At 40.2% G+C, this 26930-nt stretch overlaps 1 protein-coding gene and 1 non-coding gene across 3 annotated transcripts in view; both read left to right on the plus strand.

Annotated features, from left to right (window-relative positions):
• Positions 1 to 26930, plus strand: part of LOC128382231 (partitioning defective 3 homolog) — a 349665-nt gene that overhangs the window by 124425 nt on the left and 198310 nt on the right. Inside the window, exons 4-5 of one of the 2 annotated variants that reach the window (XM_053342215.1) lie at positions 14317 to 14516; positions 18095 to 18232. In XM_053342215.1, coding sequence (XP_053198190.1) covers positions 14317 to 14516; positions 18095 to 18232 — 338 coding nt within the window. The remainder of the gene's footprint in view (positions 1 to 14316; positions 14517 to 18094; positions 18233 to 26930) is intronic. The other variant, XM_053342216.1, reaches the window with a different exon arrangement.
• trnac-gca (transfer RNA cysteine (anticodon GCA)) lies at positions 1021 to 1092 on the plus strand. Its single transcript has one exon. It is a non-coding gene; the product is annotated as a tRNA-Cys (tRNA).

Genomic DNA, 26930 nt, shown 5'->3' on the forward strand with positions numbered 1-26930 from the left:
GCAGTAAAACCCATAGAATAAGGAAGCACAATGAAATGTGATGAAACTGGACCTAGCTTATGAGAGAGAGAGGGAGAGGTAGAATGAAAGAGAGAGATGCATCTTGTTGGTCACAGCTACAGTAAGTCTGTCATTCCCCTGCTCTCCCTCCTCCTGTTTTTCATCAGATCCACAAAGATACAGTCCGCCCCAAAGCGCTGTGGAAATCCCACAACACTCCCCAACCACATTCCCATCTTCCCACAAACATGATCACTTTCAGAGTACTTACTTTGGTCCATAATCACAGCTTTGATCAAAGCAAAACATTTTGTGCAGAGGCTGCTTGATTTATTGTTTTTTTTTCTTTTTCTCATGGAATGGTTTCTGCCAGCCATTTGAACATTAAGAGCAAATTAATTTGACAATGTGCAGCGACTACCCAGCGGACTCCCTTTAAGCTACTCATGCAAATGCTTAGAAACCACATGTTGGTATATTGGACTGAAGTTCTGGCTCCAGAATGTTTGAATACGAAGGAAAAGCTGCTCCCTATCTTTTGGCATAGATTTGTTTATGAATTATTAAAATGTGTTGAAATGTTTTCATGTGCCTGCAGGAAGCAGCAGAAACACAAAGAGAGAGAGAATGTTACAAAATTCTTCCACTGCGGCAGACTCACTAATAATCATGTCTTATGTGAAAGTCTTTCTTGTATTTTCTCTAATCAGTTGCAGATTCCTGTTTCCATCCTAGCAGCACATTTGTATTAACAGCAATAACACTCGATTTTTAAAAGGAAAGTCTCCTTTCATTAGCAACCCTCTGTGTTGAGTTGTCAAAGCTTGGTCAGTGAGAAGAAAACACCCTGGAGCTGTTTCAGGTTTTTAGGGTCTTACTTTAGCTGAGCAGATGCAGGTTGACATTCAAGGTTGAGGCCTTGAATTTCCTGCCCACTTCCTAAAGCCCAACGGCCCAAATTGTCTTTGTCATGTGCAATCTAGTCAAGCAGCAGAAATGGTCACAGTGGGAACTGTGTCAGGGGGTATAGCTCAGCGGTAGAGCATTTGACTGCAGATCAAGAGGTCCCTAGTTCAATTCTGGGTGCCCCCTCACTTTAGGACAGGGTGATGACATGATCCACCCTTTAAATAGAGACTAGGTCCAACTTGCTCTGTCAGCAAACTCACACCCTTGCTGATTTCTACTCGATTCAGACACGAGTTTTGTTCCTCCTTTTTCTTGATTATCTTTTGGCTTATATTTGCCATTTTTCCAACTGTTACAATACCATCTTCTTTTAGAAAACTTCATCTGAAGAAATAGGATGCCAGGAAGTACTTTTTATGGATGATTGCATTTGGAATAAAGTTTGTGAAATGGCCACTTCATCTCTAATAGACTATTGTAATAATATAAGCAAACAGCTTCAAGTCATTTTTGGCCTTGCTTCCTTGAGAAACTCCTGGTAGGAGATTAGAAGTTACAGCAGGGAGAAATTCCTGTTTCTAAGCTGTCCTCTGCTGTGAACACATCCTCTGATCAGTCAAACCAACTTAGGTTTACACTTTGAACTGAGACCCACCAGGGCTATCATCCAATGGATGATGGTTCAAGAGCAATAAAAGATCCAATGAATTATAATGTGTAGAGAGAGTACTGCTAAAACTTTCATCATAGCATGACAGCACAAGTTAGAGTGCCCCTTACACATTCATCAAAGTTGTTTTAAGTGGAATTCTGTGTGTGTCCAGATCGCTGCAGTGCTGCCAGAATTGCTCAGTTACCTGCACGTTTCGTCATTCCACACTTCCAACTATGTGGTCAAGTTGTGCCATTGCTGTGAGTAATTGAAACTAGTTGAAACCCTGCACTACTTCCATCCACAACTGCAAGAAACTCTTGAAACTTGAGTTAGGCTTGCACTGAAAGGACATCACCCTTTTCCTGTTTTGAGATGTAAAGCAATCTCTTTCTCGGTGCGATAACGCAACCCACATAATTCTCTGTGAAATCTGACCTGCTGGTACATGATGTAAAAAAGCATATAGAGTAACTGCAGTAATGATTTATAGATGTTTAAGTGCCACATATAGAACCTTTAACCTCACAGCCCATGTAACCGCTACTCTGTCACTATCCAGGCATTATTTTGGGGTCATTATCAGCATGATCAGTGAGACTGAGGAAAAGTTCTTACTCACTATGTCACCATGTTGGCCAATTACACGTGTTATTTCTATCAATGGTGATGTATATACCTACCTAGAAAAAGTTTGAAGATTGTTTTTGAACCCGTGCTTTTCTCTCATCATCCCCTGCCTCGAATCTCTATGAAAACCTCATGTTCTTTCATAATACTGCGTGACTGATCAGAGTGATGCATATCCAAAACATAGAGTCGGCACATCACGATCCCATCTGTTCCTTAGGATCCCGTATTCATGTTGTTTAAAACAGCCTTAATGAGTTCTTCCCATAGTGCCGAGTAGCATTGACTTCTTATGTTTTTTGTCTTTGTTGCTGTGATCTGTGTTACGGGAAAGAACGTCTCTCTGATATGCTTTGACTTGTTGCATGTAAACTACTCTGACCTCATACATTGTGTTGTGCATGTGCCTGTATCTGAGCAGAAAGGGATTTCTGTGTGTACGAGTTGTTTCAAGATTAGCATATGTACTCTGCAGCAGCTCCCCGCTGCCAGCTTTTAACCAGAAATATCTCTGTTCATTAAACAACACATTTAAGCCAGGCCTCACACCAGCACCCATATCACTCCTACCACAGCGCTCCTCTCATCTCACACAACAAATAATTTTCTCTTTTTCCCCAATAAATCATCAAAGGGTCCAGAGAAAGTTGGGGGACTCTGGTGGAAAGCGTGCATTCATCATCTTTGCTGAAAAAGAGCTGCTGAAGTGAGGATGTTTTTTTTTTGACGGAGTTGTTCTCCCAGCTGAAATGTTTGCGATATGGAAACCGCGCCGTGCTTTAGATGCCGTCTGATCTGCCACAAAACTGAAATTCTTTCACTCGCTCATCAGAATCCAGTTTCCGCTCGCACATCAACTGTGACAATTAAATCTGCGACAGCTGAAGCTTGTTTTGAGATTTACTGTGAGAAGCAAACTCTTTGTGCTGGAAATAGATCCAGAAGCTGTCTTGCAAAGTTATGGCTGCCCACTGTAGAGGCTGGCACAAGCTTTGACGTCTCAGTGTCCACTTACAACTATTGACATTTGTATACTTAAATTACACCTTTTATGTATGGGAGAATGTGCCTTACTCTATCTATGTGTGTTGTATCTTCACCCTCAACCTGTGCAGATCAGCTTTTTTTTGCCAGCAGTTTTCACCTTCTATTTTCTCTGTTGGTAAAAGCCTGGAATACAGTGCCCAGAGTCAAGAGTGCCACTGGAAGTCATATTAATAAAATTGTTTCTGGTGGCTGAGTACCCTCTTACAGCAGAGTGAGGCAGGTTCCATTGCAGCTTTTACAGACCGGCCCTGATGTTGACAAAAGTAGTCTCCCACACTGAAGCGATACCTCAGGCCCGAGAAGAGATCTGAGTTGGAAGAGCTTTTTGACATTTTTTTTTTGGAGACATCAGAACTTCCTTCGCCACCCAATCTAAATCCATAAAACGCCTGGTAGCTTTTGGCCGTGCCTCTAAATTCTACCTCTCCCCGGCTCATGACTTTTTCAGAGCGGTGTTTTTAATCATGAGCGACTTGGCCACATATCAGGCTGAGTGAGATTTATGGCCCCTTTTCTCCCAGAGCCTGTACCTCCGGACCGGCCATAATGGAGAAACACACAAAGTGGTGTTTTAAATGGAAGGTGCTGCTGCCGACCTGCGTCTGGGCCCGGCTGAGGGGTTGTTTGGTTTGCTGATTAGCAACTCCCCTGAGAGGTGGGTGTGTTGGGGATGTGGATGGGAGCCTCCGTGAGTCTGGTTTAAGTCGGGATAGGGTTGTGTTTTTGTAATGGGACTGCTGATGTTTTTTTTGTTTTTGTTTTTTTTTCATTAGGTTATTGTAGTTTTGGGGAGTAGATGAGGCATAATGGAGTAACATAATAGATGGAAAGAAGACAGTAAAATGAAAAAACGCTAGATAAATAGACAATGGGATATTTAATCTAGTCGCTGGATTTAATTTTACAACATGGAACACTTAAACTGGATATATGTTTGATGCAAAGAGAGTCTCCCAGTAGATGCAGTAGAGCAGGTTTTGATTTAGACTCAAGCATCTGGTTTTTATCCTTTGATATCACTGCAGCAAAGCTCAGATGCATTACCCATTATCAGGCTGTATCGTTTTTAAATGATATTCCCAACAATCAATATGCTGCATTTACTTGTGATACAAAGCATCTGTTTGATACACACATTCTTATAGAACTGGGGTTACATGTAACATCACTCGACCTTTCTCACTACTGAATAGCAGACTGCTACTATTCAGCCGCTGTGTTTATGTTCATTCATCCACACAGAGCAGCAGTCATTGAAGGTCTGCTGTGTAATATGGCTTCGCTAGATGCGTGTTACTGAAAAGGAGGAGACTGGCGAGTGTTCCTTCAACTTCTTTTATGTTCTGTCCTCTCTTGACAATCTCCACCGGCATCAGAACCTGAGAATTGTAAAGAAAAACTCAAGCAACCAGTCACAATGGCTGTTAGCCTGATGTGCAGTTATAGGAGGCTCGCATCAGCTACATCATAGTCTACAGCATCACCTCTCAGCCTACGCACATAGCTGCTGTGGGTTAGGCGTAACCCCTTGATGCAGAAACATAAATCCTGCTTACGTTAAGCATAAACATGCTTGCGTTAATGTGTAACATGCATACAGTACATGCACACGCAGGCATTCACACTAGTTGTGCTGCTTTCCGTGGTCTCAGCATGAGTAGAGCCTCGACCTAGTTGAGTCAGGTTTGATTTGGGGAGTGAACTCTACTCCTCCCATCCTCTCTGAGATCTTCATTGTCTGGGGAAACAGTCTGGGAGTAGCACACACACACACATACCAGTGTTATTGTTGTTGAAGTGTCTAGGTGTCTGCCGCTGGAGGCCTCATCTCTGAGGGCTTGAGGAAGGCTGACATCCTCTCCTCGCTCTCTCCAGTAAATAGTCTGTATTGTCTTTCTGTCAGCAGGAACGAATCTGTCTCTGTCTCACTCTATTTCTTCTTCAAAATGAAAACACAATGGTTGACACAGCAACCCTGTGGGAATACAGCTCTCTCCTGTTTTAGGGACAGTAACGGGACATCATACCCTGTATACTGTAACTAATATGATTGACATAGGAAGTTTGTCATTGAGGACAGGTCCTAAAGATTCCGAACAAATTAAAAATTCCTGTGTACATGATAACATCCTCATTAAATTAAGTAATCAATGTTTAATGAATGTTAAACATAAATTAAAGATCAGGAATGAAGTTTTTCTGGATAAACAGAATATTACAGATTGGATCCTATATAGTAACATCTGTAGGATCATGATATTTTTTGGCTTGACACTTCATGCCAAACAAGGCCAAAAGAGATTGAAGAGATCAGTATAACAGTAGCTATAAACAATTCATTTTGAAGAAGTGACCTTAATATACAGTATGCCACCGGCACAAACAGCATCAAAAGAAGTAGAGATGCTTTTCTACAGAGGCTTTACAGCATGTCAAGTGATGTGTTTGGCCTGTTTGTGGGGAGGAAGCTGCTATGTGAAGAATCCTACAACCTGTAAACAGCATGGTGGTGGATAAAAAGTCAGGGCAGGGTTTTGATTTCTCTGTAAATGTGTCCTTTGTGCATGTACCAGCTGTATGGTGCCCACACAGAACCAGATGGAATAAATGACTTAACAAACTAGCAACTGGATTTAGTGTCGCTTAAAAGAATAGTTGGACTTTTTGGGAATTATTCACTTTCTTGCAGAGATGTCGAGATAAAAAACACTTTTATGCCCAGCTTAGCTTAGTTTAGCATGTAGACTTAAAGCAGGGTGAAACAGCTGGCCTGGCTTTGTCCAAACTAAAGCACCTCTAAATCTTATAAATGTACATGTTATTGTTTTTTTAGTTTATATAAAAAGCCTGAAAATGACAGGTATTGGTCTTATGGGACATTTTCTGCTCAAACTGTTTCTTGGCCTGGCCAATTTTTTCCTGTTGTTTCCACTTACTGCCTCACAGTGATGAAAGGACCCAGTTTGTTATCAGTTAACTTGCTGCAAGGAAGTGAAGAAGCATGTATTTCAAAATTGTGAAGTACTTCAAGTTTATTGACAGATTCTGTCTTTAAGGTTTTGATCTAGAAAGAAAATGAAATGAAAGACAAGCTGGAAGAGGCTGTTTTTTGTTGTTGTTTTTATTTTTTTAGATTTTTTGCACAGAAGCAGCTAATGTACAGTGTTCTGACATCTTTCACAGAGGATTTGCTCAGAAACAAGAGGACATGAAAATGTAAAAATCAATTTGCACACATGCACATGTACGTGAAAGCCCAAACCCACACTCAGATAATGTACACACATTCATGCATATGCTAGCCTACACACAGGCACATGGCACACAGGCACATGGACAGCTCTAAGCCTTTACACAGAAGTCTGCATACAAAGCTTTACACAAATATGTGTATGTTTAGAAAGCAAACACACATAAACACACACATACAATGTATTGACAGTAAGGCACTTAGCTCTGAAGCCATGTAGGGTTTTTGTTTTCATAAATGCCCCTTTACTTTAAAGTGCTTTTCCATCCATCTGTCTATTCGATACCATCTTCCACTCTTGGTAAAGGTCAACAGTTGATGTTTATTCAAAGTTTGTCTCATCTTGCTTTCTGACTCGACATAAGATTAGAGTTTGCTAAACACTTCACAGAAGCACTCTGAGTGGTGTTCTCGACCCCATCTGGCCTACAGTTGACCAGTGTCCCATTTAAGTCCTCTACATATTTCATCTCCTTCTCCACAGTCCTGGTTCCCACCACTCTAGAACCGCCTTTGCTCCCCTCAAAAATGGAACCTTTTGTCCCCATGTGGATGATTCAGGTCAGGATGTATTCAGTGGAAATCCCCCCTCGCTGCACACAAGGGACATCAATATGTAGTCAGTGGTTGGAGAGAAAGTTAAAATGGCTCAGTGCCATAATTTATTCAGACATTGAACTGGCCCAGGCTTGAAGTATTCAAAGTAGCCCAGGAAAAAATAGCTTTTAGACATTTCATGAAGTCATGGTCGCTTGGCATTTATATTTAAATTAGTTCGATGTGAAAGCATGAACTCGAGGTACGCCGGGGCGAGAGGGCCACAGGAGAAAATACTCAATTCACCCACTAGACAACCTTCATCCGTGGTCGACTGATAGTGTCTATATTCTTAGTATAGGCACACATTTGTATTTAAATACTTGTAAGGACTTGACTTTATTTATTCCATAACCTCTAACCTGAATCTTACTATGGTAGGAAAATTCCACCCTTACAGCATGTTATCACTGATGTATAGTACATTGCAGATATTACATTGCAGAACGTATTAGTGTACTTACTTACCTTAGGTGAAAAGGTGGATCCACGTTGCAATACAACAAGAAAAAAAAAATCCTGTTGCACTGCTCTTCATAGGTTAAAATCAAAAACATGTCACACTCATGGCCACACCCCAAACAGGGAAGTCAGTGCAGGTTTCCATGATGGTCCCCTGCTGCAGTATTAAGGTTGGGAGCACCAAACCACAAAGATTACTGAAGCTGGAGTTTAGAGCCAGGCTTCAGGTTTGTACTTCCAGGTGTCAGTGAAAACAGTGTTATTGGAGAAAATGATGCTCCAGTAGGAGTCATAACAACACTGAATTCTGAATTATTGAGGATTTTGTGTGTGGAGGAAGGATACACCTCATTCTTTTGCAGTGCATTTCTCCTTGTATGATTGTTGAACATCAGTACAGATATTGTGAATCTAGAAAGAAGATATTTCTATAGTACCAGACAGCACACTATATAATGTTAAATTACCTTTGATGATTCTGCACTGCAACTATGCTCTTGGCCTCAAGAGGAAAACAAAACCTTATCTAAACCTTAAAATGTTCCTCTGAATATGCCTGAATATGTTTGTTGACAACATTATAAGACACACATCTAACTCATTTTACGTTTAAGTGACAGAATGTAATTAAGGTTTTGCTATTTTTTCTATCGCTGTAACGTAATTTACACACACACACACACACACACACACACACACACACACACACACACACACACACACACACACACACAAATACATAGTCTATCCTCAGCATGTCCTCTCTGTAACCTTATCAGTATGCTGAGGCATTAGCTCCATTACCTTGTGTTGGCATCCAGTCAGGAGTCAGGACCACTCCCTGCTCTCCAGGTAGAGTAAGGACCCTTTCTTTTTTACTCATGCCATTTCAGTGATTGGAAACATGCAGAGCTAATACTCTAGAGTTGACCCCCATCTCTTTCACCACTACATTGGGACCTGATTTTGCTGCATTATTAGAGCCACTTCAGGAGAAAAGGGGAAAGTGAGGTGAGGTGGATGTTACTGTGCTGCAGGCTGCTGTTGTTTATGACCAACCAGAGTAGTGATTATGTTAAAAAAACAAAAAAAACAAAAAAAAAAATAAGTAATTTTACATTCATACTCTGCAGAGTAAAGAACAGATATTTTTGTGTGTTTGAATCACAGTCATCCAGTTAATAAGATCTTGCGGAGGTAGAACACATTTGCATGAACTCGACAACAATATAGAAGCATCAAGAGGACATTAAAGTACCATATAAGAGCTGTGCTGTCTGAGTGGATGTCCTCAAACATTTCCCCATGAAGAGCAATAGCATCTTGACAGCCATAAATGATCGTGTTTTTATAATGTTTTTGTCTGGCAAAGCTCTTGCTTGAGACTTTTAAAGTGGACTTGACAATAGATGATTAGTTATTAATAGTTATCAGCTTCTCTTACACATCAGTACTCCATACCAGTGATTGGTGTATAGTTTGGATTTTCCAACTGAAAAGATATGGAAGTTTGTCATTTTTCCACCAAATCTGTTTTTGAAGTTTTAAAACAAGTAGCTAATGCATATACTGAACAGTGTTTCATGTAACACTAAAATAGAGCTTGGTTTTGTATTGGTTGTGAGTCAAATGTTGTGAACATTTGCTCATCTGTTCAGACTTTGTTTGATTCTTTGATTCTTTTCGGATGTTTTTCCAATATCTGCCGGAAAAAACTGAGATGTAGTCTGGCTTTGCAAGGTTTGCGATCTCCCTGTGGGACGTCAGAACTGAAGACAACATAAGGAGAAACAACAAAATGTCATCACTGTTTTGAGTTCACTAAACTTTTCCATTGCTGGTCAACCCAAGTTATTTATGGCTTTATTTATTAATAGCTTTCATTTTGGCTGATGGCAGTGCTTGTAGCTAGTATCATTTTCGATTAACTTGACAGCATATGATTGGCAGTTATCTCCTACAACAACACAAACCCTTTCTGCTCCTGATTTGGACTAACACACAATTTGCTAGTCTCCCATTGCTGTCAAATGGTGTTCATATTTTCCTTTACTAAACTTATCATCACCTAAGTTTCTCAATAAATGTTTTTCAAATTTTTGTTGAAAAAAATGAGATGTTGTCTGGCTTTGTATGATATCAGATCCACTAAGCATTGAAACATCCTCAACTTTGCATTGAGTCCCGCGTACCATTCTACAGCTGGTTAATAGTCTTAAAGAGTCATTTATGGCTTTATATTCATTACAGCTTACGTTAGTGCTTTTTGTCTGTGGAGTGGATACAAGCTGTTGGTTGTAGTTGGAGTAAGACACGCTGCACTTACTGACAATTTATTCCTTCCCATTTCAAACTGTGCTTCAGGTCCCTCTGGCTATAGACTTAGCACAAATCAGTAGATGTGCCTGTATGCCCAGGTCAAGAGTCAAGTCGAGTGACCTTACAGCATCCAGAATTTCATCAATCTAATACTAAACTAAATTACTTTACTATTGACTTTGCACTGTCTATATGGTAGGTTTTTTATCCATTCATCCATGATTCATATAAGCTTATATATTTCTCCTCCAAACAAGGTGAGTGTGAAAGATAAATAAAGGACAAACCAATACGAGGTAATAGCCCCCTGGAGTGTCTGACCTCTCCCTGTGGTGAATTGTGGTATGTGTGTACATCTCTGTGACCCTGCGCCCTGGCCATAATCCCTCACTACAGGGGCTGGATTATGGCCTCGTCTTATTAGCCAAACCCCTCCTCCACTGGTCTGGCTCCCTCTTCAGCCTGGATCGATGTCTGAAGTGGCGGTGCTAGTTATTAAATGTGGGACCAACCAAACCCTTCGGACTGCCAGGATAATCCCATCACAAATTAAGTAGAAGAAAATTGGTCAGGGAGAATGGGGAGGGGGGGGCATCATCATATGGTGACCTTCTAAACAGTGAGCACACAAACTCAGTAACACCTCTCTTATATATCATATGTTAATCTGTAAGGATTTGTACCCTTGATGGATCAACATTTCATTAAAGAGAAGCAATATGTTGTTCTTGTCAAAGTTTAGATGCCAGTGGGATTGTAAAGCAGCCACACATTATTAGCTGATGTGTAAAGATGTTTCCATAGTGCAAAGAGATCCTGGCAATGTGATGAAGTAAATTCTTCATACATCTCACTTATACACATCTAAATCTGTGAGCTTTGTATCTGGAGGGAGACATGTGATCAGAAACAATATGATGATTTGATAAAATGGCGAAAGCTGGTTTGCCTATTCTAGTGCCGTTGCGTCTTGTCATAGAAATTCTTAAATTCAGACTGTCCCAACTTTAAAGAATTTAAATTGGATTCAGGTACTTTGTGTGATTGTTGGGTAAGATTATCTTTAAATATATTTGAGGAGAAATAGTGAATTGTATTAGTCCATAACAATGGACATCTTACTCGGCTAGCATCTGGAAACAATCACCTTACATAAAGCTAGATCGATGTTGTCATGGTTTCAAAAATCCAAGATAAAAGTCCAGTAAGAGCTGAGCCTTGAGATATTCTGGGAAACATACCAAAGCTTTTTAATCCATGACAAGTGTCTTGTGTAACTTTCTAGCCACACACACACACACCCACCCACCCACCCACACAAAACCCTATAAAAAATACTTAATACATGCCGCACGCTAAGAAAAAAAAATACAGATAGAGATTTTACGTGAAGAACAATCTTGGAGCTGTATTTGTTTTTCACTCTTTGTCAAATTCTGTTTTCCCCGTCAATTTTTCTCTCTGTGCATCTCGCTGTCCATCGTTCTTTATGTGTCATCTCTAAGCCTGTCATATAAGATAATACCAGATGTTAATTACACCCACTGTCTGAAGTGAACTTCATTAGAGCCCTGAACTAGACATGAACCAGCCGTTACCGATAGGAGGCAAACTCCATTAAATGCCATTATTGAATCTTCAGCCTAATTTAAGAGTAAACGCACGACGACTGGCCGTCTGGCTGCTAGCTGTGGTTTTTTTACTCAATTCCTGACCCCCTTTGAGGAAGCCTGCAGACAACTGCCTAAGTAAATGAAACACATTAGTAGTAGAGAAATACAGAATATATTGAAAGCTGCTGGCATGTTTTGTGGAGATGGTCTGTGTCAGCAGAGTGGTTTGGTAAGGAGGGAGATCAAACATTGACTGGGGGAAGTTTTGGGAAAGCTACTTTGCAAGTGTAGTTTTACAAGCTACCTTTTACTGCATAAGAACATGAACTTCAGCAAAGATTCCCTCATGAGAAAAATAATTTTATTAACTCAAGTTACTTAGGAAAAGTAGTTCATAACCCCTGTTGCTAACTCCGCTGCTTGGTTGCTGAAAAGGCTCCTAGGAGTTAAAAGATGTCATCATACCCTTATTAGCCTGTGGAGTCTCCCCCTGTGCTTAGTAGAAGAAAGGTACCTTGCTATATGACTGTACTGTAATCACAGATCTTTTTGACTAAAAAAAGATAATTGTAGAACTATATTTACATTGGTTTCAACCACATTGGTTGGGAGCTTTGATAGTGCAGTTGGGGGCTGAAAAGTAGATAAATTAGCAGCAAAGTTGGCATGAATGAAAAGGTTTTTTGTAATATCTAACTTTATGGTAAACCATAGTTTGTATCAACATTACACATCAAAAAGATGAAAAGAACACTCGCTTTTTTGCACAAGCCTGAAAATGATAAACATGAAATGATTACTATTATCGAACTGTTTTGATTACAGTTGTGATGCTGGTTCCTCTTAAACATTACTTTAGCAGCCTGTGATACGAAACCAAACTTACAGAGGATTAAACATAGTGAAAACACATTTCTTTTCTTTTTTTAGTTTTACTGCTCTGTTCTGTATAAAATGAAGAAAATAAGAAACTGTTGTTCAGTGACATTGACTCACAGATAGAATTACAAGGGATTGTTCAAATGTGTCCTTTATAAAGGCTGAGGAGGGATTCAACTTGCCAGCTGGAGGCCATGCCATTCAATGTAACAAATCTCTCTGCCATCCTCTTTTCTGGTTGTTGCTAAAGTACTGTGAAATGTTGTAAAGTAGTAAGTCAAGTCACCAACATTGACCAGAGGACATCTGTTTAAAGTTCTGTGATGCAAACAGCTGCCCTGCTCAAATGTCATTGACAGTAAGTAAGTATTCCTTGAGGACATTTCTGTGCCCAAGGCCGAATAGGGACTCTAAACTATCAATCATCTTCCTTATGTGGAAACATTGCAAACCCTAAACTATGCAGACTGTGACAAATCAAGTTTATTTGTATAGCCCTTAATAACTGTCATATTACAAACTGAGATCCTGAGACCACAGAATGATCAGTTAGTAGAAGATAAAAGGGATGTGTTATGATATGAGCATATTAGAGCAAGAACATGTGAAAGACATGGGAGAATGGATGTGAGTGATTAAGGTCAAGAGAGATGCTGTTTGAAAATATTGAAAGCTGGGACACTATTTATTCTGTATGAAGTATAAAGACACTAACAAACACACGCTGATCTCACCTTTCTTTTTGGGATTCAGTTTCATAATTAAACTGTCTTCGTTCCCGGCTAACCGACAGGCGGTCATGAGAATCACTTACAGTAGCATTCGAAACTCCCCAGTCTTGTCACAGTATTAAATACGCATGACTTGCAGCACAGCGTAAGCCGTGATTAAAATGCGTCGCTTCCACCACTAAGACATGTCTCTGGTGTATCAGATGGAAGCTTAGCACCGGCATATGCTCGCTGCAATGATCCGCCAATGGATGACAGGTGGTTACCCAACTATTTGCATAATTATTGGTGTAACGCGCAGGCTGCTAGAACGTTATAAACAAATCCATATGGCCTTTTGGGAAAATCCAGATGATTCACACCACAGCTCACAGATATACTTACCGCCTTTACTGTGTAAGAGACATCAGCAGGATTTCTCACTGAATGTTTTAACTGGAGTGTGAAGTGTGAAGCAACTTCATTCCTTTACTTGTTTTGGCAGCTCCAATCAAATGTGGGAATTTTATACTGAGCTGCAGATGCAGGTCAGTCAATGTGGCAGCTGTAACATGGGCCAGAGTTTCCTGTGCAGTCGTCTTGTAGATGTTTAAATATCAAGGCTAATTTTGGTTGTGAGACCGGGTTTCACTCTCAGGAAACTTTCCAGAATCAGCCTCAGTGGGGTAGTGCTGTGTGTTAGAATGACCCTTATCTTGGGAGTCAGATCATGATAGATGACCGATTTTTCCGCAAGTACGATTGTAATTGTTATTTTTAGTGTGGTTAGGCTGAGCAAGGGGTTGGATACATTTTCACACACATATTTTTTCCCTCCATATTTACATTGTTATCACTGTATATGGTCATTTCCCAGCTGAAATTGTATGTACAGTATTTATTTCACTTTAGCAGGCCAAGCCAAACTGTCCACAATTGAGTTGTACAGTGTTTCCTTTTGGGCTCAATAGATCTATTATGGAAACAAAAGTACTTATCCTCACTGCCCATATTGTCGTTGACACATAGTACAGTCGACAAGGTACTTTAAGGATCTTATGGCTACCAGATGGATCTGGCCCCAGAAATGTGCCACTGCATGAAAGTGATCTGCTCAATAACTTGATAAAGCAGCAAGTGGTTTGATGTTGTAACTCTCTTTTCCTCTCTGTGTCCCCTATTTTTCCTCATTCCACCACTCCCCCTTTTTTCCTTTCTATTTTTTCCTTTCCACCCTTCTTTATTCAGCAGACATGCCTCTTCACGTCCGTCGCAGCAGCGATCCCTCCCTGGCTGCCCTTGCTTTGGGCGAAGTCCCGGTTGGTCCAGAAGAACCGTCCAGAAAGAACCCAAGTCGCTGGTCCACAACTGCTGGCTTCCAAAAGTATAACAACAAACCAAACACAAGCACCGGTGTTGGCACTGGCACTAGCAGCCTAGAACGAAAGGTAACATACATTTCAGTTAACTTAGAACTTTGACTACCATTAAGAGAAATACCCAATTAATACTACATGTGAATATAAAGAGGTGTCAAAACCCACTAGAACATAAAAGGATTGTCATTATATGTATTCTTTATTTCACCACTGTCAAGTAGTATATAGTCATTCACACAGTATATTGCCCACAAGTTATTTTCCACAGTGCTGAAGATGTACTGGAGCGGCATCAATTATAATGTGAGAGATACTATATGTGCTCTGAAACCTTCCAACCTCCAGCAGTCTTTCTGTTCTTAACTTCTAACTGAGCTTTCTTTCCTCATTTTCATTCCTTCCTCTGCACCCCAAATCAAAGAAATAAGCATTAGATATGAAACCTGTGTTGCCCTGCTTGCAGATATCCGGCAGTGGCATAGACAGTCTTTATCTGACACTAGTTCTCTCTGATAGCACCTCCTCTTGTCTTCAGAAAAGACGAGCAGAGATTGTTAAACACTTTCCCTTTGTTCCAAATTCACCTTTCTGAGGCTTTTTAAGCCTTTGATCATAAATCTTTTTTAAAAAATGTAGCTCAGGTACATCCTCCCTGCGGCCTCCAAAAGAAAAGAGAAGCCAATTAACTTCTCAAGATGGCTACCCCCACGTGGTGCTGACAGACCTTTACTTCTTGCTGAGAAACAGATATGTTCCCAATGAAACAGGGAGGTTAAAAAAAGGAGATGATTGAGTGCTTGGAACGTGACACAGCAACCCTCCACGTTTTTAGTGTGTCTGGAAGCGTCGTCTGATAATCCTATTTAAAGACACTTTACTACAATGTAACAGCACACTCCCCAGCTGAGGGAGGAGAAGAAAGTTTGAGGTGAAATGGTTATTAGACCTCTCATTGTGTCAGGAAGGTTTCCTTTCTAGCCCATGTTACACTGAGCAAACATGTATACATGTTTGTTGAAGAGAATGAAACAAAATAAAGTTGATAAATGTTCTTGAATCTCTCTTTAGCCCTCCTGGTCTACCCTTTGGTACTTTGTGGATGCAACTTTTGCATACATTCTGGGGTATATTAATGTTTGGTTTGCGCAATGAGATAAACAGGGTATGAATTTCAGATTTAACATAAAACAAGATTTACTCATTTTAAACAAATTATTTCCCATTATACATATCATATCAACATAAACTGTGACATTATACACCTGATTACATGTAAAAGGGATTCCTTTTTTGACTGGATTACTCAAAAAGACTGACAATAAAGGCGGTGGCTGATTTAATGGTGCAGTCTGTAGAATTTAGTGGCATCGAGGGGAACAGACTTGGCAGAAATGGAATACAATATTCATAAGTATGTTTTAATTAGGTTATAATCGCCTGGAAATAAAAATAATTGTGTTTTCATTAGTGTAGAATGAGGCCTTTATATCTACATAGTGAGCAGATCCTCTTCAATAGCCCAGAATGGACAAACCAATCACTGGCTCTTGAGAAGGCCTTTCAAGTTTTTTGCAAATGTTGCAGCCACTGTTGGTTTTCCTAGACACTTAGATAGTTATTTAGTTGATTGCAATATGCACCACTAGATGCCACTAAATCCTACAGTATATACTGATCCTTTAAAAAAATCTCATCATGATGTCTGGTCAATATGTGATTGAACAAGCTGGAATAGATGATTAATTTCCATATTGTATACATTCTGAAACTATCTTGCCTGAAAGCAATGTTCAAGTATCTCATTCAGTCCTTGACCCTCATCTGTAGCGGCCAGTTAACTGAATTTGATCATTCATGTTCCAGTCACTTGGGACTGGTATGAAAAGTAATAAACTAACACCAGGAGGTTGTCAGTTTTATTCAGCTTGGCCATTTTTTGACAGGGTCATTAGATTTTTAAATAAAGACCGAGTCTTGTCTCCATAATCCTCAGTATCTCTTGTCAATACATCCAACTGTCACATATTCACACTCGATCCAGGATGAAGTCTATTTTTATCCAATCAACAACAGATGTTGAATGTATTAGTCAACACTGACTTTGATATATTAATGTCTTGGCGCATATTGATGCTAAAGGGAACCATACATCACTGATAAGCATTTCCAGAAGAGAGTATGGATGCAAGCCATACACTATAGACTCTCTCTATTGTCTGGGATAATTTCCTTTACACAGCACAGCCAGCCATGTTCTGTTCCATTCCCTGTGAGTGGAGTAACGGCTGAGTCAGGTACGGTTCTGCTAAATCTCCACTCTGTAAGCCAACAGGAGTCCTCAGTCATCAGCTAGCACTGTAAACTCATCACGTCTCCCAATGACTTTACAATACCTCGTACTCCCGGCTCTCCACGCTTAGCAGAGTCAACTAAAGGGATTAGGCAGTGGATATGAGTCTGCTGATTTAGTGCTACCTCTCTGGTATCTAGGTTTCTCCGCATTTTACGAACTGTTGTGTCGTAAAAGTTTGTGGAGAGGTCCTTTGTCACGCTGTGTTGCATGGCGGGGACTGAGGCCACTATGGCTATCAGGGGCCATCTGAGTAGAGCCCACGTGTCCGGCCGACTTTTACAGCCATGTCTGCAGTGCTTCCTCAGGCCCCGTCACGCCACATTCAACTCCACTAAAACACACATGGCTTATTATAGCGTGCAGGGGATAGGAATCTCTCTCCTGTTTTTTCTCACTTTTTCTTTTTTTCTATATAGTTGGTTGCTGTTTTGTGACTCACTGAGCAGAACTTGTATTATTTTGCCTTTGTTCGTCTTTTCGTCTGCCTCTCATCCTCCCGCTCATTCTGCAACAAGCCACTTGGGAATTATTTTTTCTTTTTTAAACTTCTGTCTGCGTTCTTTGTTGTGTGATGTCTCATTAAAGAATACTAAACTTCTGTTTCTGTCTCGCTCTTTAGCTGCCGTTTCGTAACTCATTAAACCTTAAATCACTCTCACTCTGTTCATCTGTCCTGGCGGATTCTTGTATCCACTGTGATTTTTAATATTAATGTTTCTTTCATTTTTATTCAAATCGCTTCAGCCACCATGACCTTCAATCACCAGAATTTCAAAGCCGAGAGTAGCATGACTGGAATGTAATCTAGTTTGCTTGTGTGTGTTTTTGTGCTTGTGGTCATTGTAATGAGTCTGCTGGTGTTTGACATTACCTTGGCAGATGCATTTTGGAAGGTGCTTTTTGTGTAATGGAAGAGCTCAGCTGTGCCTGTCTTATTATAAGAGGCCTCTTATTAGCAGCTTAGGTTTAGCTGTGGGAAAGGGTTAAGGGGTGAGGGTGGAATGGAGCGAGACTTGAATGAACAACACAGTATTGGTGTATGGCACAAGTCCAAGACATGCTAACTGACTCTCACCACAAAATGCCATCCAGCTGCTTTACAGTAAATAGCACCAAGCCACAGCACTGTCTGTTCAAGGTCCAGAAAAATGGAGGATAGATCAGTCTTTGAAAGTGATTGTTGGGAAATGACTTCAGATGACTGATTATTTGGACATTTGGTGATCTTGGTAGCATCACTCACCATATTCTGTTATAGATGCTAACATCTCTGAGTCTTCCTGTTGCCTTGCAGGGTAGAGGAGGTCACGCCTACCGGAGTCTTCCGCGGGATACGAGTGGCTGGACCACTCAGTTCCAGAGAGAGATGACGCGATCCTCGCTGAGCGCCAACCATCCGATGGTGGACCGCTGGCTCGACCGACAAGAGCAGGTATGGTGGTGGACTTGATACAATAAAATGTGGAAATGTGGTCACCTTTGGGGCACATGGAGAATTTATATGGCTCACTGTGTGCATAAGCACTGCCAATAAACTCAAGCAATAAGTTAAACTGGGAGAGGGTTTTGGAAATTTTGGAAAAAGAGTGCAGTGCATTGTATTGGAATTGATTTGATTGATTTGGAGAGAAAAAGTTGGATCAGTGTATCCTTACTGAAAGTTGCCATACTGTACAAACTCCATGTTCTATCTACACTCTGTCTTGTAGGTATTATTCTCTGTACATATTTCATACCCATTAACATTATGTCCTGTTAATTGACAATAACATGTAACATATGTCAGTTTCCTTTAGAAATTAATCCATAGTACTACTATAAGACAGTTCATGTCTGGAAGAAGTTTCACACTATGCTGCATTGTGTCATCATCATCAGCAGCACTATACCCTGCCATAAAGTAACAGCAAGCAGTGACAGATATCACAGTAGTGATTAGAGCGACCCTGACTGCTCACTGGCCAGACCAACACGAAACAGAAAGAGCGACTGACATCAGACTTCATACGGCTGTTCCATCCAGCGATACTTTTCATAAAGTAACACTGAACGCTGTTAGTCACTGCAGGCTCGTCTCCTCACTTCACACCTCCTCGCTTTGTCGGCACTTTGTGATTGTCTCACTCTGCGACTGGTCCCTCAACTCCTCAGTCTGTCAGAGGAGGATAAAAAAAAAAAACCCTTCCCTTTTTAAAAGTTATTAAAAGTGACAGAGGCTCTCTGCAGGGAGAACAGAAATGACCTTGGGAGGATTTTCTCCCAGTTTGTCTGTCAGTCTCTTCCCGTCACTACCTCGAGCTACCTCCTCTAAACCCATGTAGGAGGTGTTTGATAGATCACTTTCTTCATATTAAAGAGTAAGAAAAGAGCAAAGAGGAGGCGTGAGGGAATAAGCAGACAGTCAAAAGTAAAAGATTCAGATTTGCGCTGCCAAACATGTGGCTATTGGCTTATTCACAAACAACTTTTCTGAGTTGTGTTCCATTCAACTTGCCAGGATTCCCACCTGAATGTGTGGGCTACTGTGTTGTGTGTTTCTGGGTGGCCGGTCTTTCTTTCTTTCTCTCTCTAATCTTATTCAAAATCAGCCTCGCCAAGGTTGTGTATCACTGTTACAGAGGCCATCATTCTTTCAGCAACTATTTTTCATTCCTAAGCGTTCTCTTTTTTTGTCCATGGCAAAACAGTCTGTCAGGTCAGAGCAATCCAGTGAAAGCAGATGCTATTATAATGCATGTGAAGCTATTGCAATATTTTTCCAATAGCATGTCTAGCAATGCCACAAAAACACTTAACATAGGAGTACAGGGCTCTCTAACTCTTGTTAAAACACCTTTTTTTATCTTGGTTCACCTTCGTCCACCTTGCATCTAGACGTCTATCTGGCAGATGGAGTGTGAAATATAAAATGCATATTAGTTGCTTTGTAGTGGCAAAACCTTGCTCTAAAAAGTCAACTTCTAGGCACTTAAGAAGTCAGATTTATCTTTTTTTAAATGTTAATCTTTTTGCACGTTTCCGTTTAACTTGCACACATTATTAGATTGTTTTTGTTGTATTCATTTTCATTAAAACTCTTGATTTTATTTTGAAAGAATAGTGATTACAGTACTATAGGAAAACAAAATCAAAGTAGCTGAAAGAGGGCACAAACAGAATGCAGAATGCAGTTTTGTTCAAAAGTTAAAACCCTCCCCAAATCCTAGATTATGGTTTCAGGTTAATACTCACAAACATCTTGTAAAAATAGGAGATTATTATTTTAGAGCAGGAGTCATACCAACATCAGTATGTAAACATTTAATAGATAACAGCAGGAGGTGCCAGAGTGTGACTGTAAGCAGCCACATGGCTAATACTTGATGCTACCTGAGTGTTTGTAATCTGACAGCTGTACGACTGGATGATTCACAAAATGCAAATCCGCTCATTAGAGGTGAAGCAGCGTAGGTTTCAAAAGAGGCACGGCGTCGCCCAGTCGTTTCTTTCTGTCACTCACCGCTCCTCAAGTCTTGATCGCTGCCTTTCCCCCTCCCACACATGACGGTTTGATATTTTGTCTTCTTTGTCTTTCTTTTTTTTTTGATGGGCGGGCAACATAGCACCATCGAATTGTGAGATAAAAATACACCGCGTGGGTTAATTAAAAAGAATTGTGATCTCTTCTAAAGCGCTGGTGGAGATAATGAGTGTACACACACATACACACACACACATAAATGCACACCAAGGTTTTGGGAAAATCACACCAATTAGCAGTTGTTTGTTTATCATGGATTATTTATCTACTGTACTTTATTGTTCTGCTTTATGAGCGAAGATTAAAGTAAAAACAAAGAAAACTAAGGAAGGGCATCACACTCATTTCTGTCTGCTCACCGACACAACTGACACTTTTTTCGGTGTATATGAACAGTATACTGTAGGTGTGTGTGGGTATCTGCACCATGCTCCACCAGCATCATTATAAACTTTTTTTCCCCTCCCTCAATCATACTGCATCTTTCTGTTTTTAAGTACTTTTAATATCAAATCTTTTCCCTCGATGTGTGTGAAGCAGCTCTGTTTTTTCTTTTCTTTTTTCTCTTTTTTTGCCTGCCACCATTTGTTACACTCCGAAAGTGCTTCACTTCGCCCATTCATATTTGAGCAGGTCTTCCCACCCACCTTGCTATAAATTAAGAATGTGAAGCCAGGCCGACTAAAACAGCACATTGACTTCTACGTTTAAAATAGGTTTGGTGTGGGGCGGGGGGTGGGAGTTGGACGCACGAAACCATTAACTCCACAATCTGTGATTCTGTCGTCAGCACAAGAGCCTGGAGGTGATCAACACAGAGAGGGACTTGAAGCTCAATCGCAGAGAACAAGTGTAGATGCAGGAGTGAAGGATATGGTTTGATGCATGAAACATATTTGGAAAAAAAAGGGCACTCTGCAGGTGCTTGATTGCTCCTCAGACTCTTCAGATCTCAAACATTCTATATGTTCCATGTATTTTTAAAATGCAGTGATTTGCTTTTGGTCTTTTGTGAGCTTACCCGCTCACAGTTATCACAAGGACGTCTCGCCAGCCTTGTTGTATGTTTATCTAACCAGTCAATAAATTCACTTCAGTGTCAAATGGCTCCATCTGAGCCCCCAAATCCCTTGCCACCCTCCCGCACACACACACACACACACACACACACTCTGCCAAATGTAGCGTGGAGCAAAGCATGCTCTATCAGCCCATATACGCCAAGGCCTTATGAGTTATTCTTTATATAAACAGCTGACATTAACGCCGGCCTATTATCCCACTGATGAATGCTAATGGGCCTTCCCAGCATCACACACACACACACGCTTACATCCTCACACGCACACACATGTGGATCAGACTGAGTGCCTCTCCACTGTATTATTTTGCGGCCCTGATGAAGGACCAGAGGCCATTATCATCATCTGTACCAGAGGCGGGACTGACATCAGCTGTCAATCATAGAGGGATTTAACCCAATCAAAACAGCTGGCATGGAGACAGAGAAGTTCGAAGAGCTTTTATAAAGTTCAGAGCTTGAGGACTGTAGAAAAAGGGATCTTTTATTATGAATAGTTATTACTTGTAGAATATTTTCAAAACAAATCATTATCCTAATCCTCTGAAACCATTTACTGATTTGTTATTCATGGCTTACAGTCTACCGCTTTGAAAATGCTGTTTCAAACAGCCGTGCCCGCAACAAATTGAGAGAGAAAGAGATTTCGAAAGACAGAGAGAGAGAAGAAAAAAAACAAAAAAACGTTACATAACAGAGTCGAAAACATGTCGAAGTAGAAACAGCTCTGATCAGACATCTTTGATCAGGCCTCCAACTGTCGGAGTGCCTCCCTCTCTTTGTTGTCTAAATGAGACACCTTGTCTGGCGAGTTTTAAAGGGAAGCAAAGTGGCGAGGTGCCCGGCTAAATCATCGAGCCAGCACGTTGAAAGCGGAGGGAGATGAGTCCATTCAACTTCAAGTCGGGAGGAGAATGAGAGGAGCATACTCCTTTCCTTTATGTTCACATCAAAGATGCCTCAACAGATGAACACAGATTGGCATGTGTGGACTGATTTGTCAACAAAATATTGTTTTTCTCTCATTTCAGACTCAATACAGTAGTTTTATAGTTTCATAATTTCTCACTCATTACAGCATTACATTTGTGCAGTTAATAGCAGGTGTTTGAGACAAATTCTCACCTTCCTTTTTTAGGTAGCTTTAGGAGACTTGTGCTCCTTCCCAGACCAGCATCGTTCTTTTTTCAAGATTCCAAATCCTCACAACAAAGGTAGTGAGTAAAATGTTAACATGAACATTGACAAAAATAGGACAAGAAGATAAGATGCAATAAATGTGCATTTTTCCCCTTTAAATGCAAATCATTGTTTTCCTCATTTTAAGATTCAGGTGCATTATAGAAACAAGCCAAACTACATTGGAAAGTAAATATTCATGCAGTATGAATGCAATACAAAAAAGGTACTTTGTAAAACCCCTGGGCAAGTCAATCCTGCACAAAAACCTAGCATTGAATTCTATGGCTGGTGTTGGTGAGAGAACGTATGTGTATTCTCCTGAGCAACCTGTCGGTAAAGCCCACACAGTCTGAAGACCCCGAGGCAAGCTGGGGGCAACGTTAGAGCACTCTGGCATGGAGTGAAAACAGAGCGACACCCCCCACCCCTTCTCCCTCAAAATGTGACTGAATGATACACCCCTTCTTTCTTTCTGTCTCTCTTTCTGTCCTCACTTGTTTCTCTGAGCGACTAAAGAAACAGGTGAGTGTGTGTGTGCATTATTTTTTTTTATTTTCTGAGCTCACAAAAACAGCAACTTACATTCCAGAGCAGTGCAGTCAGTCTCACTCTGCTGCCCTGTGTCTGCAGAGAGGACCTTGTACTTATCCAAGACTTGTCTCTTAATTCTGCCTGAAACACACACACACTAGCAAGGTCAACTCAAAAACAGCTGCACAAGTGGATGAGAGCCCTTGTGTGTTTTCAGTCCATGTATGCATAGATGCAGGATGTATTCACCATGTCTTTTATTAATTGCTGCCCAGTGGGCCTGGCCAGTAGGTGCTGCTGTGTATTCAACATTTACTCCATGCACACAGCAGCACCCAGAGAAAAATACACATTTGTTCAGTTTGTTTCCTATTAAGTGTTATCTCTCCTTATAGGCCTCCTCCCAAATCTTTGCTTGTTTGTCTTTTCTTTTTTTTTTTTTTGCTCTTTCTTGCAAAATGCAAAAACAATGTTTACTTTATCAATCCATTTGATCTTGTGTTTATTTTTCTTTAAAAGGAAAAAAAAAAAAAAACCTCTGCCGTGAGGGTTGAATTAATTTCAAAAGTTTTAATGCAAATCAAAATGTTGCAGACTCAAGTGTTCCTTTTTTAATGCCAACTAATATTAATATTTATACTTACTTAGTCGTTGTGACTTTCACTAAAATCATGACTCAATGATTCATGCAGAACTAGTGGAATTATCTCAACTGAATGTCAGAAACGCTGTATGAAAACAAAGATTTTAAGACTGACTCTGACTTAAGATGTACTTTTTTAAAATAGTAAATCACATTTAGGGGGTTTTATCCTTCTTCTTTGTTAGTGCTATATAAATGGCAACTCACCAGAGACACTCTGGTCCAGCTGAGGACCTTAGTGAGAACAATGTAGCCCTGAGCCTCACAATGGCCTCTCTTCACTTAATTAGCCATCGCCACTGAACCGCTGCCGGCACGCAACAACCCCTCACAGACAGGAGCAGGTTTATTGAGAGCTTTTTCTCTCAAGGCCAGCACTGCTTCTAAAGACTCAGTTAGGACTGGTTACTTCCTCTTTCACCTATAAATTGGCATTTTAGCTTTAGCATTGGGGTAGGTAGTGCTTGTTAACGGAACATACTGGGTGAGAAAACGGAAAGTAAGGATCTTGTGATTTGACACCTTTTTTTCCCCATTGAAGTTAATGATGAACTGTAGACACAAAGGAAAGCACCTCAGGTTTATGATTTCAGTTTGGTTTCTACCATAATACTTTTATTCAGCTGTCAAACTCTGCCTTAGTATTTCATGTATTTATGTATGACACTACAATGGGCTTCTAAAAGTGTAAAATGTTTTCATATCATTTTGGTCTTGGCATCAACTGGAAGCAAACAAAGACAACTTGTCCTTAAATTACTAATCAAAGTATCAGTGTTGTCACTATTTCTAGTGTTTGGGGATGCAAAACTGTGCAATTTTGGGAATTAGCACATCTCTGAAACAAAAGCTGAATAACAGCAGAGTCTAAAATAAAGAACTTTGTATCAAAGGTTTTCACCTCCATATGTTTTAGCCACCAGCTATATGTAGAATCCAGCACACAGCCTGTAGCAACTACATGCATCACAGATTGTGTAATTCTCACTGTGTGTGTGTGCATATGTGTGCATGTGTGTGTGTGTGTGTGTGTGTGTGTGTGTGTGTGTGTGTGTGTGTGTGTGTGTGTGTGTGTGTGCGTGTGTGTGAACCTCAAACACATATGCACACACTCACCACCTACACACACACGCACACTGCTAGTATTGTTTTTGAGTTGATTCATTCCACAGCAGCGAAAATAGATTGTAAATTAGCAATTATGAAAATAATGATATTTAACATCTCATTATTAACTTAACATCTTTGTTAGAGATAAATTGCAATGATAATTACTTATGAGCCTTAATTTGGATTTGTGTGTGTGTGTGTGTGTGCATGTGCGTATGATTTATATTAAGACCACCACAGTTAACCATCCACTTTTTTTTGCCCACAAGCTTTTTTCACTTGGCTCTCTGTGGATATTAACATTCAGCAAGGCTTCACACACACACACACACACACACACACAACAGAGATACACAGGGAGAGACTGGAGAATGCAAATGATAGAAATAAATGCTTAACAACTCAGAACAACTTTCACAAGTTAATCCCAAGCACAGAAGACAAATGTAGTTCCCAAGGACAGAGCGTGAAAAGGCCGTCAGCAGGGGACTGGAAGAAAGTCAATGTTGCTGGAAATCAACCTCTTTGGAAAGAGCTACAAAAAAAAAAAAAGCTGCCATTCTCTGTTGCTCCATGACAAAGTTTCATGCCACATTGGTCTTTTCTTTCACCCTCTAAACAAGACATTCCTTTTTTTCTTTTTTCTTTTTTTGTCCTTTCTTTTCTTCATTTTCTTGCTTTTCTTACTTTAGCGAGAATGGAAATCGTGTCTCTCCTCTTATCTCGTTTGAACAGGAGAGGTGGTGGCAGATTTTTTTTTTTTTGAAGTTGCCAACGCTCCTCTCTATCAGTGGTACTGTAGGCTGAAAATGTTTAACCTGTCTTGCTCTGCAGGTTTTGTGTGTGTGTTGTGTGAGTGTACAGATGTATGCGCGACTAGACAGTTCAGATTAGGGTTTGACTGATTTGTGCGTCAGAGGGCTGATAGCAATGTTTTTGAAGCTCCCGAGAGCTTTTTGTGCCATCTTTCAAATTTGACTATTAAATGAACAAAAAAAAACTTCCCCTGAGAATTAAAAATTGTTACTTTTTCCTTCAGAATTCTATTATTATTCAGATGAACTTTGAACAATTCCTTTCTACAGGTGATACTGAATCACATCATTAGTCCTAGATCCATGATACCTTAGAATCACTATATGGCCACGACATCCAGTTATTCCTTTCATTGAAAAGATGTCTGTGAGTCAGTACTATGACAGTTTTCAATAAATGAATGATGTGAACCAAAGCCTGTCATATGTAATGAAGCAGACATTTATAACAAAAGTGGCCTATTTAGCTATCGTATTCAATCAGAGATATAATATGTTTATTTGTGAGCTTTAGAGGTCCTGGTAGCCAGATTTTGTTAGCTTTGGACTGAACCACTTTGTCTTGTGTTAGTGCCAAGGTCAAGTCATGAGAATAGTATCAACTTCTACATCGCAATCACATTTCTCAAAATGTCAAACTCTTCCTTTAAGGTGTGAAAGTCAGTGTTTCCACATCATTTGCTTTACCAAAATGTCTGAGAAAAGGGAAGACATCTGTAGCATACTGCAAAGTGGGCATTCAGACTAAAAACAGCCCTTTGTTAAAACAATGCAAGGAGGTGTGGACGTGTTGCTTCAAGCCCATGAAAATACAATCCAGGAAGTTTTGATTTAGATCAAATATCTGTGGATGTGAAGACTTCTCACACGCCAAAACACTGCTGTGGTTAAATACTCAGAATGGCCAGGATTTTAAATGGCGGAAACCATTTTATCTTTCACCATAACAATCATGGGGTGAACAGTAAAAACAATACATCACAAAGTAATCTGCCAAGAATGTGTGCTTGCTTGAGTGTAACCGGCCTAGCTTTATGTCATCGCCTTGTTCCCATTCAAACAAATGAAAGTTCTGCATCTTTTAGTGAATGACGTCTGAACTCTGGTCTAACTCTCAGATACTGACTCAGTGAAAGGAATAACCATAGGTCTCAACCATAATTCATGCAAGGCGCTTGAAATAACCTGGATACAAGAAGTGGATGTCACTTCATGATATTCAGTGGTTAATAAAACATTAGTATGAAG

The sequence above is a fragment of the Scomber japonicus genome, chromosome 21, assembly GCF_027409825.1.
Source record: "Scomber japonicus isolate fScoJap1 chromosome 21, fScoJap1.pri, whole genome shotgun sequence".
Classification (NCBI taxonomy): domain Eukaryota; kingdom Metazoa; phylum Chordata; class Actinopteri; order Scombriformes; family Scombridae; genus Scomber; species Scomber japonicus.